At 44.5% G+C, this 19,603-nt stretch overlaps 1 protein-coding gene across 1 annotated transcript in view; it reads right to left on the reverse strand.

Annotated features, from left to right (window-relative positions):
• Positions 1–637: 637 nt before the first annotated feature.
• LOC101938475 (serum paraoxonase/arylesterase 2) overlaps positions 638–19,603 on the reverse strand; it is a 45,252-nt gene continuing 26,286 nt past the window's right edge. Inside the window, exons 3-9 of the mRNA XM_005299854.5 lie at positions 16,859–16,914; positions 15,109–15,274; positions 13,006–13,132; positions 9,969–10,169; positions 8,917–8,998; positions 6,626–6,754; positions 638–3,615 (exon numbers count right to left, since the gene is read on the reverse strand). Of these exons, the coding sequence (XP_005299911.2) occupies positions 3,457–3,615; positions 6,626–6,754; positions 8,917–8,998; positions 9,969–10,169; positions 13,006–13,132; positions 15,109–15,274; positions 16,859–16,914 (920 nt within the window). The 3' untranslated portion in view covers positions 638–3,456. The remainder of the gene's footprint in view (positions 3,616–6,625; positions 6,755–8,916; positions 8,999–9,968; positions 10,170–13,005; positions 13,133–15,108; positions 15,275–16,858; positions 16,915–19,603) is intronic.

Below are 19,603 nucleotides of genomic sequence, written 5' to 3' on the forward strand. Positions count from 1 at the left end.
GATGGCTGCTAGAAATCACTTTACAGGTAGAGTTGTGTTTAACATCAGTTTTTCTGTTGCATAATTAAGTTGTGTTTAAAGGTCATTCTATACTAACTGGTTTTTGAGACAGCACTAACAGGGCCTATATTGAAGATAGTGCTGTGTCCAACTGCCAGTGATTAACGTAGAAAACTCAGGAGCTACAGGTAACCCTATGCTCCTCACAGCAGGGCAAACAATTAGTGACTGGGACCCTACAGGGTTCAGACAGACACGTGTCTTGTGCCTGTACAAAAGACAGAACAGATGAGATGGCCAGAGCAGCACAGGGCCCCAGTGCTGACAACACAGAGTTTTGAAAGCATAAGATAATGCATTTGCATGATTTGTGATGTGCTATGAGGTACTACTACATTATATATATATATTTAAAAAAAATGCTGGTAGCTAGTCATTTAATTTTCCCCCCATTCCATTGTTACGTCTTAGAGTTCGTGACTGACTGCAGAACATACATACCACAGCTATGGGCTCAATATAAAAGCCCTGAAGAAGAGAGACAGCGACAATTAAAATAAAAACCAGGATCAATACAGGCATTATTTTTCCCAGGACCTAAAATTGGGATAACGGACAAAACAACGATTCCAAAGAATTTTACATTCATTTGAAGAAGGTTTAATCTAAAGGATAAGAGGTAAGATGGGTCACATTTTGTATAACAATTCTGTGGTGTAATTTCTTTTAATAAAGATGAGAACATTCATGGTTTACCAGGTTTAGAATCAAATAAATTTGACACTGTACATCAATTAATGAATTAGGAAAAGCACAGGGCGTAGTAAAGCTAAACATTGTTTATAATGATCCACTAAGTATTATGATGCCACAATTTCAAATAAAAAAAATCAGTATTTATATTGCTTCCCAGAAACATGATATTGTAAAGATCAAAATGTTGTCAGGTGATGTTTTTCCTTATAAGAATTTTGTTTACACAGTAATTGACCACAAGACTAGAGCATATTCCAGAATTAAGTATATTTGAAGACATGTGACTTTCTATTAGTACTTCCCCCAAAAGGGCCCAGTTTGTCCTTTGGAAAAAGTGGGGGAGGAGGAAGCTGTGCTTTCCCTACTGTTCATATTAAACAAGTGCTGCAGGGAGAGAAGCTACTGGGGGAGCCAGTTTGCGTTCTCTGGGCTTCAGGGGTTAGATTCATGCTGGTACTGATGCAGAGTTCCTCAGAGCAGGCACAGTTTGCACTAGATGTAAGGCACCTCCCCTCTGTTCCAGACCCAGGCTCTTCACTGCCATGAGTTAGCCCCCACACATTGGCAGGCAATCACGTGTGGTTTCTAGTTAGCTTCCAGTTCAGGTGGGGCAGCCCTAACCTGTGCTCTGGTCCCCATGAGCCCGGGGGCTCTTACAGCAGCGAGCAAATAGCCAGGTCACAGGAATGCCTTGGCCGTACCTCTCCCCACCCCCACTAGAGCTGGGGCCCATCAGTGGAGAAGGGGTGCAGAACTGATTCTGCACATGCTGGCATGACCCCTAGAGCAGCTAGGGAGGGGGCCCATATAGTTGCTTTGTATTCCCCTTGAGCCAGACCCCCACCAGGCCCTTCTGTGTTTCTGTAAAGACACCACATTCTCCATCCAACTGCAGTTGCTGTTGCCAAACTGCCGTGATTAGAAAGTAATCTAGTATTGCAGATCCTTAGATCGCAAAGTCACAACAACCTAGCCACCATGGTACAGGAAATTTACCATTTTATCACCTTGTAACTCACTGGTAGCATCCACACCTGAGTTGCTCACTTAGCACAATGCTCTCTCCCCACTAGCAGCACTGATGCTAGAGCCAGACATGTTTGGAAAGGTGGCTCAGACAGCACCGAGAGGATTTGGACCGAGCAGAGTCTAACTGGAACATGGAGGCAGGGATAGCAATAGGGAAGGGAACCAATAGCAGTTATCTCTATTTCTAAGTTGATAATGCATGGGGCCTTTTTTAACCATGGGCTAGCATTCTACCTCTGAGGCTGACCTTTTGCTCTCATGGTTTAGAATATTACTAGCTCCTCTGCCCATCCTCATCTGCCATGGGTAGAATTATAACCTAGCTGATTAGAATTTTTCACTTCTATTGTAGATGGATTTTTTTTATATAGAGGATCATTAAAAATAACCCAAGTCAGAGCTCATGGTAGTTGCTTCCCAGTGCAGTCAACAGTTAAAGTTTAAGCCACCAGAAGAGTATGACAGCCAGAGCTGTAGGACAGGTTGCCTCGATACATGCTCCTCTGGCAGTGTTCTGCCAGATCCAGTACAGCGTCCCCCCATTGCAGATCAGGGAGCTAGTACTGAGGTGATGCTTTCACATTTTCTATCATTCTTCATAACTGTTCTGTGCCCTTGGCATCTCTCTCCCCAATCTACAGCTGAAGAAAGGGCGAGAGAGTGGTTAAGTAACCTGTCCCCAGCAACACAGCTCAGCCATGGCAGAAGTAGGATTAGAATGCTGTTGTCCCTGAGTTCACTCTCCAAGACCATACTGCCTCTCTTCTTGCCAGAGAAACAGTGGCAGAATGCTTTAGCCTAGAGGGGATGGAGAAGCATATTGGCTAGCAAACAAAGATCATACGAGCCTCACCCATAGAATGATTAAACAGTGTGGACTGTGTCATTCTAGCAAACGGTATTATAATAGTTCATTTGGTAGAATCCTTTGCCGGGAGTGTGGCAGTTTCACACAGCGTGGAAATTAAACACATAGTGGACGAACTGCACTCTGCGCTCAAGGCCTTCACTGTAGTGCAGCTTTCACCACTGCTGCTCTGTCTGTATATGGAGACTGCAGGCTCCAAGGCACTGTTTGGTTAAGGCATTTCAGACCTCTTCAGAAAGTAGAGATTTTTGAACTCGTTCTTTGAAGGGTTATTTAAAATCATGCACCTAATACTCTCGTATGCAGGCAAGAGTATGTCCGAGAATAGGTTCATGAGAAGGCAACCCATGGGTTTCAAATAATTTCTGACAGCGTAGGGAAAATTGACAGAAAGTACTTGGGTCACTGACCCAAACCCCGAAATGACGTGTTTATTCAACACTGTCTCCATTATTTTACACACTAGGCAGATCATCAACTGTCTCAGAGAAACTCTCCCTGAAGTCTGATCACAGTTGGTAACCCAAAAACCATTTAATTTTCTTTTAATGTTGAATTTGTAATTTACATCCACACTTTGTTATTGGCCTGGGATCTTCCACATTAATCCCCCCACACGCACCCACACACATTCTTTTACCTTTAAATCCATTTCCGTTCACCACTGAATAGAACTTATGTTATTTCCTTGAGGTGAGGAAGACTAGGAATACATTTTCATAACTCTTATTGCAATGTAGCTTGGAATTAGCAATTTAGAAGAAACTGAACCCTCCCCCCTAACAAAGTCTATCCAGAGTGAACTATAGTTCACAGTAAAGAGCTCTGTGGAACACTGTGCCTATGAGCAGTTTCCCAGAATACACTACAGCAACTGAACTTCCCTGAAGCACTGAGCCATTCTCAGCATACACCTGGGTCACTGTAGGTTTTGCTGAAAGAATGTTCTGGATCCGGATTACCTGAAAAGGGAAGCATTACGTGCTGTCAATACAGAAGTTATACTACTTTTAAAGAAGCTGATGTTAAGAGTTCAGCAGAGACAGGACCTTTTAAATAGTATATTAATTTAAGCTAAAATAGTTAAATTCATAGGCTAGATCATCATAATGGTCCCTTCTGGCCTTAAGATCTGTGCCCTCGCTTAACATAGGTCATAGAATTTCACCAAATGAGTCCTGCATTAAGTCCACAACTAGGAGCATACTATTCAGAAAGCTATCCAGTCTTGATTTAAAGACTTCAAGTGACAGAGAATCCACCACATCCCAAGGTAAGTTGTTCCAACAGCTACTTACCCTCACTATTAAAAATTTGTACATTATTTCTAGTCTGTATTTGTCTAGCTTCAGCTTTCAGCCATTAAATTGCTCAATACCTTCGTCTGCTAGATTTAAAAAAAAAAAACTTCTAATTCAGAAGTCTTCTCCCTGTGTAGGTACTTTTAGACCGTGATCAAGTCACCTCTTAACCTTCTCTTTGTTAAGCTAAATAGATGGGACTTCTTTGGTCTCTTTTCAGACCTTGGATCATTTTTGGTGCGCTTTTCTGAACCCTTTTCAATTTGTCAACACCCTTTTTGAAGTGTGGACACCAGAACTGACACAATGTTCCAATGATTGTCTAAGGTAGCAGAATGCTTGAAGGTGAAAAGTTCCACTGCTATGAAATGTTACAATTTTGGTGTCAACAGATCCCTGAGCTCAGAGTTTTTGGATGATGGCAGCAAGAGTGCATACAAAACAGTTTTAAACCCCAGGATCAGATTCAGCCACTCTTATTCACACTGAGTAGCATCATGCTGTGCAAGTACACCCATTGGTATTTTAACTGAATACTCTCACTTAAATCACAGAAGAGCAAGGATTACAGAAAGTAGCTCACTAAGGGCCATTATAAAACCTAAAGAGTAAATGAGAAAGAACAAGGCTAAATTTGTCCTTGTTCTATTCTCAGGCAATATTTCTTTTACGAATACAATTAAACTGAGCTAGCACCAAACATGTAATTCGTCAACATTTAATTAGACTGCAGCTGCAGAGAAAGCAGCCTGGAATTGATTGAACTATCAGATGGAGATTTTTTCTGGTGGTCACTGAGGCATTTTAAGAGATGTTATCTGGCAAGGCTCACAATGGTCAAGTACTCAGACTTCATGCTCTTCAAGTAAATTTGGAGTCAAGCCACTAGGTAGGAGGGAAATGGAGTCTGAAAAGGTTGTTCACAGGTAATTCCTTTTAATATGAAATGTTAGCTAAGGGGTGGGATTTTCCAAAAGCACTGAAGTGACTTAGGAGCACTAGTCAGTCCATGGAACTTGAGCTCCCTACCTCACTTTAGTACTTTTGGAAATCCCACCTTACCCATCCATGTAATCACCTTTTCCATGGCTGGGAGCTGCTCTCTCTTGGCAATTGCCATCTTGCAGGTCAAAAAGCAAAGCAGGCTGTGGCTTTTTCCAGACCCATCTACTTTGCACTATTCCTGACCACAGCCCACCCCTTCCCAGTCTTCTTCACTGTACATACGTCCTGCCTTTCCACCACCCTGCCTGAAGAAGCATCTCCTGCTTCGTGGTTCACAGAATCCAGGGTGAAGTCAGCTTGGGTACAGGATCAAGGTCCAAGCAGCTGGAGGGATTGTTTCAGTCAGGGTGGCTGAGAGGTTGCAGCTGTGCAGCATGTGGAACATAACTTGTTGGGAAAGTGGGAGTGTAGCCATGATAGGGCAGGGGCACTGGGCAGATTAGACTTTCTGCTCGGTCCTGTAAGCTGCCATGCATCCGGTCAGTTTTACCACTATCTGATAGACACCAAGATGACACAGATTTAAAGAGGTATCAATATGGAGTTCATAGTATTTTAGCAAGTCAAGGCATGGCATGTTGCTTGTATGTTCCTGGGAAGGCAGAGGTGAGGATCACAGCTTTGGTGAGTCTACGCTCCAGAGGGAGCACCATCTCCACACACACTCTCAGGTGACCTGCTGAAGTAGTGCCCATTCTCCACTCAAGAACTATCTGAGCCCAATTATTCTCTGTGCTGCTCCAGTTAATGTCAGTTTAGCTCCTCAGATATCAGTGCAGTTACTCAAGCCTCGGACCGGAGTAACGAGTGGCAAATTCATACTTCAGCTGGGATTTTCTATGGGACCTAAATGAGTTACACCATGACTCCCATTGAAAGTCAGTGGAAGCCAGTTGCTTAACTCCAGCTGAGAAATTCAGCTGAGGTTTCCAAAAGGGGCCTTTCTGCTTAACTTATTTCCTGATTCCGATGCATTTAGTTTTACTCAGGAATTTTATCAAAAAATACTTGGATTCTCACAACCTCAGAGCACTGGTTATTGTGGATTATGGCTTAAGATACCATATGACAGAACTGAAATTTTTCTCCCCTTCAGCTCTGAACAATTAGCATTAATACAGATGTGTTACATTACCTACAGCCACCATTCAGCGCCATTAAATGCTACAGAGATTAGCAGCAATAGCTGATTTTTCTGACTGATAGCATTACTACCTTATGTCATCAATATAAGATACAAGCACTATTCCGTAGAAACCAGACTGAAGTATTCCTTTAAAACTCTGCATTGTTCTTCTATTTTGTTTTAGAAGACACACCAATGTCTCGCCTACACACAGATTTTATACTAGTACTGTATAGCTATTTTGGTTAGGAATATGGAGGGGGTGGGGAAGTAAATTTGTTTGTTTTAATGGAAGTAATTATTCTAGTGTGGTCACAGTCATACCAGTATAAAGGTACCTTACACTAGAATAGCTTATTCTCCTTCTCATAATGGAATAATCTGTACCAGTATAAACACTTCCATTCTTATATAACTGCATCCACACTCGGGGGAGGGAGGGTGTAGTTGTACCACTTTAGTTATATTGTTCTAGTTAAAGCAATACAATTTTACAGTATAGACAAGGTCTAATCTTCCAATAGAATCTGTCAAACTAACCTCAGAACCAGGAGGATTCTCAGGATCATAGAAGAGTAGCTTCATGCCATTGGGATGACATCCTCCCCAAATATCCCCAGTGTAAGGATCAACAAATAAGTTATCGACTAGCGTGTCCAATTCCAGCACCTATCAAACATGGGAGAACCCAACACAGTGACACACACATCAAAGTCACTAACTTCATGAATAAAGAGAGGCTATACATTTATAATCAGCATATTTCTGAAAAGGTATTTATGCCTTTCAGTAACACTTACAAAAATTTGGACTGAAACCACCATAAGAGTTTCCTCTCACTACACCTTTTGTCAACATGCACCATCCGCTGTACTGCACAGATATGAGGGTGATGGGCACATTATAAATACTTACATACCTGCTTCAGCAACTCATTCCAGCTTCTAGAGCTGAAGGAAGGGTTATTAGCCCTAGTCACCTTCAAACCTTATGTTTTTATATAGGTGTGCATGCTGCATTACAGGCACGAAAGTTGGCAGTGCCCCTCCGAGCTAGGGCGGATAACCTGAATTAAAAAGGAAAAGGGGAGACTGACTCTTCGCGTCAGCAAGGAGAAGACCTGGATCACGTGGAAAGAAAAGCCGTCCTCGGGAAAGTTATCTGCTGGGATGCTATCAGCTGCCACACTGGATCATACCCATGGTTCATCTTATCCAATATCCTGTCACCAACAGTGGCCCGGCACCTGATGCTTCAGTGTGAAACCCGAGTGTAAGAAGTCGAAATTGGGCAATCATGGAAAAACCTGCCTAGAGGGGTTTATATCCTTTCCAAAACCTTTTTATTCATAATCTTATCCAGTGTAACTGCAGATGTTCCCATTTTCAGGTAACTATCCAAACAAAGGCCTCTTCCTTACAAATTCCTCAGGGCAGCGGCAATGTCTTTGAATATCTACGTACAATGACATGCATGCCAGTGGCATCATGTACATATATTTAATATTAAAGATAGATCATCTGCATAGTGGGCTCAATCCTTGCTCCCCTTTGGCTGGGTCGTGCTGCTCCAGTGGCAGAAAGCAGCCTTAAAGCTGGTGTAATCAGCCCCTTGAGAACTTCCCCAGCCTAGGGGAAAAGCCTATAGCAGCGGGTACTAAGTCATCAACTCAGAGCCTGCTATAGGGAGTGCGAGTAGAACATCTCTACATCTGCTGATCCCCAGCTGCTGGAATGGCCCTGGAGGAGTGTTGACAGTCTTGGTATTTCAGAGCAGCCCTGAAGTTGCTCTGGATTTTTGCTGGGGACTAGGATGCAGTGGAACCAATTCCAGAATCTGGGGTCTGAGTATGAAATCCCTGGAAAGGAAAGGAAATTGAAAATATGGAAGAGAAAGAGTTAATCCTGTCTCAGCAGGGTGGACTAGATGACCTCTTGAGGTCCCTTCCAGCTCTATGTTTCTATGATCCTTTGTGTGGGGGACGGAAAGACATTAAAAAGCTGGCATTAGAAATAGCTAGGCAAATTGGTCCCCAAATCAGAACATCTGAATTCCTATCTGGAATTGTCACCTGTTAATTCACTCTGCAGGCATTTATTTCATGATCTGAAATTTTACCCAATTTGTGTGTTAACCACCAGATCCCATTATTAAATAGGGAACAGTAACCAATTTGGGGTGATTTACAGAAATACCAACAACGGGAGCCCCTCAGCTAATACAGATGTGTGAAATGTGCTACAGCCTGTTCTACAGGCCCACAGCAACCACAAGCCATTATTACCCTAGCATACCATACGTGTTGCCACCATCTCATAACACCAGCCTTGTATGCTATAGGCCCAATTATCTCCAGGCAGGAGGGAAGTAACTCCCATTGACATAAAGAGGGAGATTGCCAAATCCCAAGGCAGGAGAATTGGAATATTTATGTTCTGTAAATTGCCCTCTGTTTCCCAGTCAGATACTACTTGCTGCTCTGAAAGCTGCTTTCTGCTTGCAGGCTGCATTAATGAACACCAACTGCATCAACAGGTCGATAGCACCCCAAAGGAGAACTTGATCGGTGCCAAACTCAAGGTTCATTTTAAGGTTGCTGGTATTAGGATGAAGTGAATAATAATAATTGCTCACATGAAATTCCACAGGAATACCTCTCCCCTCAGTACCACAAGAGCCAACCACAGCCCCCCAGCAGTTTGGTTTGCATGTATATTAACACATTCTCTACCCCTAATCAGGCTATGATTGAAAGAGATCTAGCCCCTAAAGGATACACACTAAATTTCAAACATAGATTAGGCTCTTGTTCTAAGTGGCAAACCTCTTACCTTCAACTGAGTTAGACTCCAGTTAGCATGTTTTTCCATAACATGAATACGATGAGCCATCAGGTCAGCAATATAAACATACCTTCAAACGAAAGAGTCTATTAACAAGGTATCTACACAGAGATAAAAGTAAATTGATTCTTTATGTGCAAGCCTTGATTTTCAGATGCTTTAAACCAGGGATTGCCATCCTTTGGCACGCGGCCCATCAGGGAAATCCGCTGGTGGGCCGGGACAGTGTGTTTACCTGCAGCATCCGCAGGTTGGGCCGATCACAGCTCCCAATGGGATGTGCTGGCCGCCATGTCCCACAGCCCCCATTGGCCTGGAACGGCGAACCGCAGCCAGTGAGAGCTGCACTCAGCCGAACCGGCGGATGCAGCAGGTAAACAAACTGTCCCGGCCCGCCAGCGGATTTCCCTGATGGGCCGCGTGCCAAAGGCTGCCGATCCCCACTTTAAACTGATATTTTGAAATATAAAAATTCCAAGCTGTCCATCACACACTGAACTCAAGATAGATGGCTGAAGTACTAATGGTGTTCCAAGGTGTTTTAATGTAACAACCAGGACTCTGATCAATAGTGTCATAAATATATATTTTGTAAAAATACCAGTCACAAATTGTATAAATGGTTAACACTCTGAAACAGGCTCCCAGGACGTGGTAGTCTGTACAAGTTAAATGAACTGTTGCCCTTATTACAATTTTAGAAGGAATTTTATCCATTAATTCTTGCACGCAATGCTAGCATTTAAAAATTGTAAGCATCAGTTTGGGTAAAAAGTAATTTTTGATATTATTAGCTAAATTACCACCAATAGTTGAATTAAAAAAAATAGAGGAACATACACTTTATCTTCTGTTATATAATCATTTCAGATTACTTATCACCCAGTCAACTAACCAAATATACACCCGCAAGTCAATTTAGACGTCTAACCACACAATCTGCACATGCAAATATTTGCACGTAAAAGTCAGGAATATTGTCTGAGTTTCTTTTCATCATTTGGTCCATCAAATGTATAAGGAGACCAAAAGAGACTTACTTTTTGTCCGGTGAAATGTTAATTCCATTGGCTGAGTAAAACCCAGAGGCTACCTCTTTAACTTCTGTTGGACTGTAGTAGACAACATTTGTCCAGGCCAAGCCCAAGAACAACTCCAAATACATCAAGATGGAGTCAAAGAAATAGTGGTCATTAGTAGCATAGAAATGATCAGGTCCCAGAGCCACAATATCATTCACACTGAAATGAGAAGATAGAGAGAACAAATACAGAGGTTTGAGAATTAGTGTTCTGAAAAGTTTTACATGATTATATTTAAGTTTGGCAAGGATTAAATGTTCTCTTTAAAGAAACATTGTGGATGATGGTTCTTGTATTGCAAGTCATACTGGACTATAGGAGAAGATGAAAGATTTCCTAAACCACAACAAGAAATTACGGTAAGTTTTCCGTTTGATAATGTAGGATTCTAAACAGAATATCTGGAGGCATGTTCATATAGTGAAAAATTATAATTATGTACGAAACTGGATTACAACAGAGAAGAGAGGGAGGTGCCATATGCACCTTTGAACAAACTTAAATGGGTATCTGAGGCACTGGTAAACCAGATACCAGCACACACCAAGGCTCCTAGGCTTCACTGAACACTGACAAATGCATAGGTGGAAACCAGTCTGGCTCACCTGTGTGTTAGCATTGTTAACCTAGATCAGGGGTTCTCAAACTTCATTGCACCGCAACCTCCTTCTGACAACAAAAATTACTACATGACTCCAGGGGGGGGGGAGAATCAAAGTTTGAGCCTACCCAAGCCCCACCAGCTCAGGAGGCGGCAAAGCCAGAGTCCAAGCCCCACCACCCAGGGCAGGGAAGCCAAAGGCCTCAGCCCCAGGTGGGGGGTCTGTAACCTGAGTCCTGCCACCGAGGGCTGAAGCCCTTTGGCTTTGGCCCAGGTGGTGGGGCTTGGGCTTTGCCCCCAGGTAGTGGTGCTTGGGCTTCATCTTCAGTCCTAGGCCCCAGCAAGTCTAATGCCAGCCCTGGTGACTCCATTAAAAAGGGGCCGCGACCCACAATTTGAGAATCCCTGACCTAGATCTTAAGTTGTTAAGAATATGTTTAGACCTGATTAAATGCTTGTCGGATGTGCATCTACTGATCTCACTTATAGCATCTGTAGCCCAGGGTATAAAGTTATATTGAGTGTTTGCATTGTAAACATCTGTAACTGTGTAACTCAAACCGGAGAGAAGCCATCTCTAATGCAAAGGCTGGCTTCCTACAGGCCACCTTTGAAACCAAATGAGCCATTGTGAGACAAAGAACAAAGACTTTGTTAATTGCACTCCTCACCCTCTCTCTTCCCGCCCCACACTTCCTCCCAGGAAGAGGAGACCTGTGCATGAACTCATCCAACGGCTTGGACTCTGGGGAGAAGGGGATAAAAATCCCTGACAAGGAAAAACAGAGATTCTCTTTTCGCTGCTTGGACTCTAAAGGGGCAGGAATCACTAAGCACAAGCAGAAGACATCCCCCGCCCCATTATATTGCCTGAGTTAGCCCTCAAGGATACATGGAGTTTGCTTATTATAGAAGTTTCTATTACCTTTTGTCATCTAAGACAAACTCATTTGTGCGTGTATGTTACCTGCTTTGACCTTGAAAAATAAAACTCTTATTTCCTTTTCCTAGTTAATAAATCTTGCGTTAGTTTATTACAGGACTGGCTACGAGAGTTGCCTTTGGTGAGAGATGCGGGGTACAACTGACTCAGGGTACATGACTGGTCCTCTGGGAATGGGAGCAATCTGAATATTGTTGTGATTTTTGGTAGAAGGAACCATCCATCACTGAAGCAGGCTTGCCTGGTCGGCAAGATAGCCCAAGGGGACTGTCTGTGACTCTATGGTAAGGCTGTTCTAGCACTTGAGGAGTTCACACTTGTTACTTGTTTGGTGAAATCTAATTACAGAACATACAACCAATGCGGTGCTTGTGCCCTATTTCCTGACTGTTTTCCCTGTGGCTGGACCCCACATTCGTGCTCCAGTCCAGACAGTGTGACGTTATCATCCTGAGTGTACTGGTCAGGGTTGGTTCAGTGTTTGGGAGGGTTTGTGACATTCTACTCCCAAACATGGAATGGAGTCATGTAGGACCAGATCCACAAAGGGATTTAGCATTGTAGTGCTCAGCATTGCAACATCTAGCTTATATGTGCCTTGAAAATCACTCAAATACACAAAACGTGAGTTAGGGTATGTCTTCACTACCAACGTTAAAGTTCTGAGGTGAGGGCCTTAGCCGCTGAACTATGAGACGTTCTGACGTTGGTCTCTCTCAATCTCTTGTTGAAGCAGTTCCACTTTAATTAAATACTGATAGGGCCAGAGGCAGAGTGAAAAAATCACCCTGTCCAGCAACTAGGGCACTCCCTTGAGAGGTGGGAGACCCCCATTCAAATCCCTTCTCCTCATCAGGTAGTGGGAAGAATTGAACGAGGGTCTCCTACATCTCAGGTGGGAACCCTAACCACTGGGCTAATAGGCTATAAGGGATGTTTGCTTTCTCTTTCACCCCCCATTTGTTTTTCATAGAGTTTGTTTTCCATAGCACACCTACTGGAATGGCTCTTGCAGGCACGATGGGCATTCCCCCACCTATCTTCAGAGTGGCCTAGGCATCCAAATGCATGCCTGAGGCAACAGCCCAGGTGCAAAAACTTAGGTGCCTAGGGGACTTTTACAGCAAAACTGTAGGTGCCAAGTGAATTTAAGTACCTGTGCTGTTAGGCAGGGGTTATGGATTGCCGTGGTGCCTAAAACTGTGACACAGACACCTAAATCTGGGCTTTTAGGCACCCACATCCCTTTGTGGTCCAGGCCTTAACTTAGGAGGACAGGTGAGAAGTGTAGTAGCTTGGCAGTATATAGCTGTGAGGTACTGATGAAAACACTGGGAAAACATAAAATAGAAAGGTCCTCTAAGGTTTACATTGCCTTGAATATAAATTAAGCTTTAACTAATACAGCCTTTAGCCAAATGGAGACGGGTGCTGTGGTTTGGATTCGGTACCTTGGCAGAAGTTCGTGTCGGATAGTTTTTAGGTGTACAAGAGAATTTTCATCTTCTACAAATTTAAACACTTCAACTGTGCTCTTTAACTCTGGATGATTCACAACGAAGAGGTACACTGAGTCATCTAAAGAGAGAATGTGGAAAAATTGTTGAGTTTCACAAAAATGACACGGCAGCTTAAATGTCTGTGTCTGGTATGTGTCTACCTCCACTGCTGTAGTACACAAGCGCCTTTTGCTGTATTTACACTCAACACCCCTGTGAGGGGGTAGAGGAGGATGCCAACAGACTGAAGGGCCTTCTACTGAAAGAGAAAGAGCCTTTAGAGGATGGCGTGTCTCTATCAGCCATTCAGTACCAAAAAGCTGCAGAACCAGAGCTTCATTTCAGCCCCAAGCCAGTCTCCCTTTTTGGTCACTACTGTGCAGTGAGGTAGAAGAGAAATGCTCATTGTGCACAGGCTCTAGATGCCAGACAACAAAGTTTCAGTTAAGGCTCATAGCACCAGAACTGCAGTATCTGAACAGTGATGGACGCATTATATTTCCATACACTGAGTTGTCTTCTCCCACTCCCCTTACTAAACACCCATGCCGTAAAACGTTCAAAAACTGCAATTGGTTACGGCGGCGATATTACAGGGCGTGCTGTGCCTCCAACTCTTTTGCTGTTTTTCTGGGAGTGTGACCTTAATGATACCTTATGGGTCTCCCCTCTGCTCAAAGGGGAGCCCCACAGCTCAAAGACTGGGTCGCTGGCTTCAGCACCTGCTTCCCACTGGAGCTCCTCCACAGGGCCGGCTTTAGGACAATTCCCCTGAATCGGGCCCCTCGCCTAAGAGGGCCCCGCGCCCTAAAGAAGAGCGCCTAACTTAGGAGCCTCTAATTTTTACTCACCCGGCGGTGCTCCGGGTCTTTGGCGACGGGTCCTTCACTCGCTCCAGGTCTTCGGTGGCATTTCAGCGGCGGGTCCTTCAGAGCCGTCGAAGACTTGGAGCGAGTGAAGGACCCGCCGCCGGAGACCCGGAGCGCCGCCGGGTGAGTCATCCCTGCCGGGGCCCTGTCTAAACTATTCAAAATTGGGCCCCACACTTCCTAAAGCTGGCCCAGCTCCTCCAACAGGTCCAAATGATCTTGAACCCTTGTTGGAGACTTCCCCTCCAGGGAGCTATACAACCAGTGTGTTTGCAGTGACACAAGACAACCTTTCCAAAACAAGCCATTATTAGTCCGCAGGAACCCAGTGTGCAGGGACACTGTGTTAAAATGGTAAAGAAAAGGCTAAAACACACAACTTTCCCCTAACCTGACAGCTTTTCCTTCCTTGGTTAGGAGGGTCCCTCTTTGCCCTGGCCTGGAAGGCCGACAGCATGCCTGCAGCTGCCCAGCAGTCCCAGACTGGAATACTCTTCTCCCAAGGGAAGAACAAGTTCCTTCTACAAGCCCCTTAACACTTATGTTCTTTGTTTCAAGTTCCAGTGAAGGTGTTTTCATGTGTGCTGCCCTTCCCAGTGTTCAGTTTGTGGTCAGATACGTAATCACCCACCCATATTCCAAGACACCTGGTGTCATTAAAAGTTAATAGTCTGGTGCTGTTCTCCATTGGAGCTCTAAGGTAGCTCAATCCATGTGTTTATAGTTCATTCATGCCAACCAGACATAAATATGTGACCCCCACCCACTCCATTCAATGCTTATTCCTTCACTCCTAATGTGTCTCTCTGGAAAAAAGAAGACCAAGTAGGCTTAAACAAAAATCCAAATGTGGTGGGTAAACTGAGTCACACATAATATGCATAAAAATACACAGACATTTCCCACATTCTCCATAGTTATACTCAATATACGGGGCATATTTCTATCTTGAAGATAGAGTGTGTCAGTTTATATAAACCCATGTACAATCTCAAACAGCCAGCTCTTTTGTTTTAATATACAAATATCTGCTAGAGCATCACACTTTTTTCCCCTACCCATGTATCAGGTTATTGATGGTGCAACATGGAGTGAGACAGGGATAGCAAAGGGTTTTAACTATAATAAATAATAATTATAAAGCTGTAGGTTGAGAATTCTTGTCTTCACTTAACAGTCTTCTTACCTTTGTCTATGTACGTGCTGATCCCATGAGGGTTAAATGATGCCAGATCAAACCCACGGCTGATTCTCAATTCTACTGCTCTTGGGTTTTCATCATTCAAATCCATCAGAAATATTTCACCTGGCTTGTCTGGAGCAAAGCTTTTTAACCCTGGATATTTTAAACCCTTTAAGATTAAGTAAACACAACAAGAAAGTTAAGAGGATCCTAATAAAGCTGCCGAGACTAACTCTCTGTTTTGGTTTGTGGATACACCTCATAATACAGCAACAACCGTACTAATCTGTCTCTTTCCTGTTTTTTGTTTTGTTTCATGTTTTCCCTAATCAATTGATCCCTCCTTAACTCTCACTATTCTGCCCGCATCCTCCTCATGTTGCAACCTACCCACTCCAGACACATTTGTGCACCCTCTGCACCATATGCTGCTGATGCCCCCATCACCACCGAATATTCTCACAGTGCTACTGCCTCTCCACATCCATCTGCTGCTACGATACCCTTCCACAAAGAAAATCCCTTGTTTTGCTGCATCCCAGAGACATCCCTTCCTCACTGTTTTTCTAAACACCCTGCCCCACAAATTGCCACAACATCCACAGCGCTGCTCCAGCACCCTCATTCAGTGCTGGTAATTTCCCCTCTATAGCCACCAGCCACTACTGCTCTACCCAGAGCCTGTCTGAGCACCCCTGTTTCTTGTGATGCTAGCCCCTCCAAGGCATCTACCTTCCCTGTGCTGGTTATCTCAAGACAATGCTGCATACCCACACAGGGTTGCTACCTCCCACAGTGCAGATTCCCCACTTGCAATATGCACCCAGCCACTCTGTGCTTGGTCCTTTCAAAACAAACACCTCTCACCACAGCTTTCCTGCCTCCCTCTCCCCATTCTTTTCCCCCAACCTCAAGTGATTTCTAAGGACCTGTATCCATCCTGTCTCTACCCCTTTTGGCTCCTGACTCTCAGTCCCACATTGCCCCACTTTAACATTGTTGCTTTCAGACAGCTCAGACGACTGCAGCTTTGTAACACCACTACCGTGCAAGGGAACACAGGGAACCTCTGAATTGATCCAGGCTATCTGGTCAAAAAAAGTTTTCAAAATATGGGCAAACAAAGCTGCAGTGCCACAGGTAAGCGCACCTGAGTGGGTAAGGAGACTGCCTAGTCCAGTTCCTCTCGGCAAAATCGCAAACGTTGGCGACACAGATGCTATCACCCGTATTGCAATATTGGTTGTTTTTCTATAGTGATAGTAGCTGGAATCACATGAATGAGACGCTCAGCATTCATGTAGCAAAACGCAGTTCCTAGCCCTCATGGCTGTGGAGAAAAGCTTGAATATGTGAACCCTAAGGGCTCAATAACCAGGAGGTAAGCAAAAAGAATCCAAAAGTTAATTTAAGAAGAAAAAAAATCATGATTTTTAAGCCAATCTCCTTATTTGGGGAGGTTGACTCAAATGCTGAACACTTTGGGTTGGCAATACATCATCAGCATGTAAAGTTACATGTGCCAATGTTAAAGGTTGTATAACAATAGCCACAACAACACTGCAAGGTTAAGAAATGAACTTGCCCAAGTAGGAGGAAATGCAGTTTGAGCTAACTTAAGTCTGCATTATTCCCAGGAAGCAGTGCGCACAGAAAATGTTCTGCCTGTAATTTGCAGGTATTACTCTTGTGCATAATAAATTAGTACTCAAGCACCTGCATAGGGTGGGGAGGTGGGAGCTCAGATACTTACAGAACTAATGAAAGCCAGACCATCAGGAAGGATGTCAATATCTTCTGCACCTCTTTCTGCAAAGACAGACAGAGAAGTGGTTTATTCAGAAAGTGTTTACTACTCAAATCTTTGCTCTCTCTCTCTCACATAATTCCACTTTCAAGAGATAGTAAACGGATACTGTTTTTAGTTACTCGTAGCATGTGTCTAAAGAATTAGCAGAAGCTTCAGTAGCTGTTGAAAACAACAACAGAGCATGAATTCCAAGTTAGTGTTCAGGTTTACCTGCTCTCTAGGATCTAGGCTAGTCTGACAACTCAGACACGTGCTTCCTCCTGCCACCACTGAATTTTGTGTTTGAAAGGTTGACCTCCAGGTGCCCTTCTGTCCTAGCTACCTAGTCCCCTCTGACCCTGAACCCTAGTCTACACTACCATTTCTGACAATAAGATCAGCAGTGGAACCAGCAATGAACCCTGTTTAACTGCAAGTGTTGACCATAGATTTTAAGGCCAGAATCATCACAATAATCTAGTTCAACCTCCTACATAACAGAGCCCATAGAGTTTCACCCAGCGGTTCCAATGGCCCAATAACTTGTGGTTGGCCTGGAACATCTCATTAAAGACAGACGTCCAATCTTGACGTTAAGACTCCAAGGGATGGAGCATCTACCACATCATAAGCTGCTCTAGTGGTTAACTGCCCTCACTGTTAAAAATGTGTCTCATTTTCAATTTGTACTTTGTCAGCTTCAACTTCCAGCCACTGGCTATTATAACATCTGTGCCTGCTAGAATAACGAATCCTGTGGTGTCAGTGATCTAGTTTAAGACCTTGATTAAGCCATTCCTCAGCCTTCTTTTCAATATACTAAAGAGGCTGAACTCTTAGTCTTGTTGTAAAGGGGTTTTTTCCAGACCACACATTCTCATAGCTCCTCTCAGGACCCTTTCCCATTTTGCAGGAGACCAGCACAAAACAGATTTCTAAACAACTTTTTAAATGACAACATAAAGATCCTGCAGAAAGTATTGCCTTTTTAAAGAGGAAAACCTCTGCAGACTCATCAATAGAGCAGCTGCTCAATAGAGCAGATAAGAAACTATACCTAGGGCTTTTCCATTCCTGCTGTGGCACAACCAACCTGTGATCCTGGCCAAGCCACTAACTCTCTGTGGCTCAGTTCCCCATCTGTAAAAATGGGCATAATGGCATTTCCTTACCTCACAGGGGTGGTGTGAGGTGCTCCAATACTACAGTGGTGGGGGCCATATAAGTACCATTGCAGTCAACAGCAAAATACATACTCCAAATGTCTGAATGTAATGTTACAAGTAAACTTGTTAAGAATAGGTCAAAGTTTAGTTTGATGTCAGAACTTACAAGAAGTCACAAATTTTTGTTCCAGTTAGTTTTCTTCGTGCAAACTGCCCCTTAAAACACAGCAATGGCTGCTTGAATACGGTTCTTGGAAACAGCCATAGCTTTTTTGGTTACTCTCATAGATACAAAAGCTGCCACAAATAGGTTAACAGTCACATGTATGTGGCACCTGAATACAGGAAAATCATCGCTCCCATGGCTTCCCAGAGAAGCTGGTTGTCCAGCTTCTGGGTTAACGATTCAAAAGCTGCTGAATTGGCAGGATGCCATATTTTGTGATAAGAACTCCATTTGGGTCACAGGACAACGTTGCTTTTGCATTTCCAACCTGATGCAATTGATTCAGCTCTCTTGTTTTGCAGTCTCCACTGAGATATTCTTCATGATCTCATTCACACTTTGAATCTTCAATGGGATTTCAGATGGTTAAACACACACCATAGGTGTGCTACATTAATTGAGATGTCCAACTTTACATTTGCAGTTCTGTGTGTTAATTGGTTACACTGCACTCTAGGGTTGCCAGGTGTCCAGTTTTAGACTGGAATGCCCAGTCAAAAATGGACCCTGGTTGCTCTGGTCAACACCGCTGGCCGGGCCATTCAAAGTCCGGTCGATGGCACAAGCAGGGCTAAGGCAGGCTCCCTGCCTGCAATGGCTCTGCACAGCTCCTGGAAACAGTGGCATGTCCCCCCCTCCGTCTCCTAGACTTAGGCAGCCAAGGGGCTCCACACACTGCCTCCATCCCAAGCGACGCTCCACAGCTCCCATTGACTGGGAACTGCGGCCAAAGGAAGCTGTGGGGGCGGTGTCTGCAGAGGTGACAGTGCGTAGGGCTGCCTGGCCACGCCTCCATGTAGGAGCCAGAGGGGGGACATGTTGCTGCTTTCACGAGCCAATGACATAAGTGCCGTCCAGAGCCTGCACCCCTCACCTCCTCCTGTACCCCAACCCCCTACTCCAGCCCTGATCCCCCTCCTGCCCTCTGAATCCCTCCATCACAGCCCAGAGCACCCTCCTGCACCCCAAACCCCTCATCCCCAGCCCCACTGGAGAGCCCGCACCCCCAGTCAGAGCCCTCAGCCCCCTCCCATGCCTCAATCCCTGCCCCAACCCTGATCCCACTCCCACCCTCCAAACCCCTCAGTCCCAGCCCGGAGCATCCTCCTACACTTCAAGCCCCTCATTACCAGCCCCACCCCAGAGCCTGTACCACCAGCCAGAGCGCTCTCACTCCCTCTCCCCTTAAGCCCCTGCCCCAGCCCAGAGTCCCCTCCCCCACTCCAAATCCCTCATCCCTGGCCCTACACCAGAGCCCACACCCCCAGCCAGAGCCCCCCCTTCGCCCCCTGCCCCAGCCCAGTGAAAATGAGTGAG

This window comes from Chrysemys picta, chromosome 2 (genome assembly GCF_011386835.1).
Source record: "Chrysemys picta bellii isolate R12L10 chromosome 2, ASM1138683v2, whole genome shotgun sequence".
Taxonomy (NCBI): domain Eukaryota; kingdom Metazoa; phylum Chordata; order Testudines; family Emydidae; genus Chrysemys; species Chrysemys picta.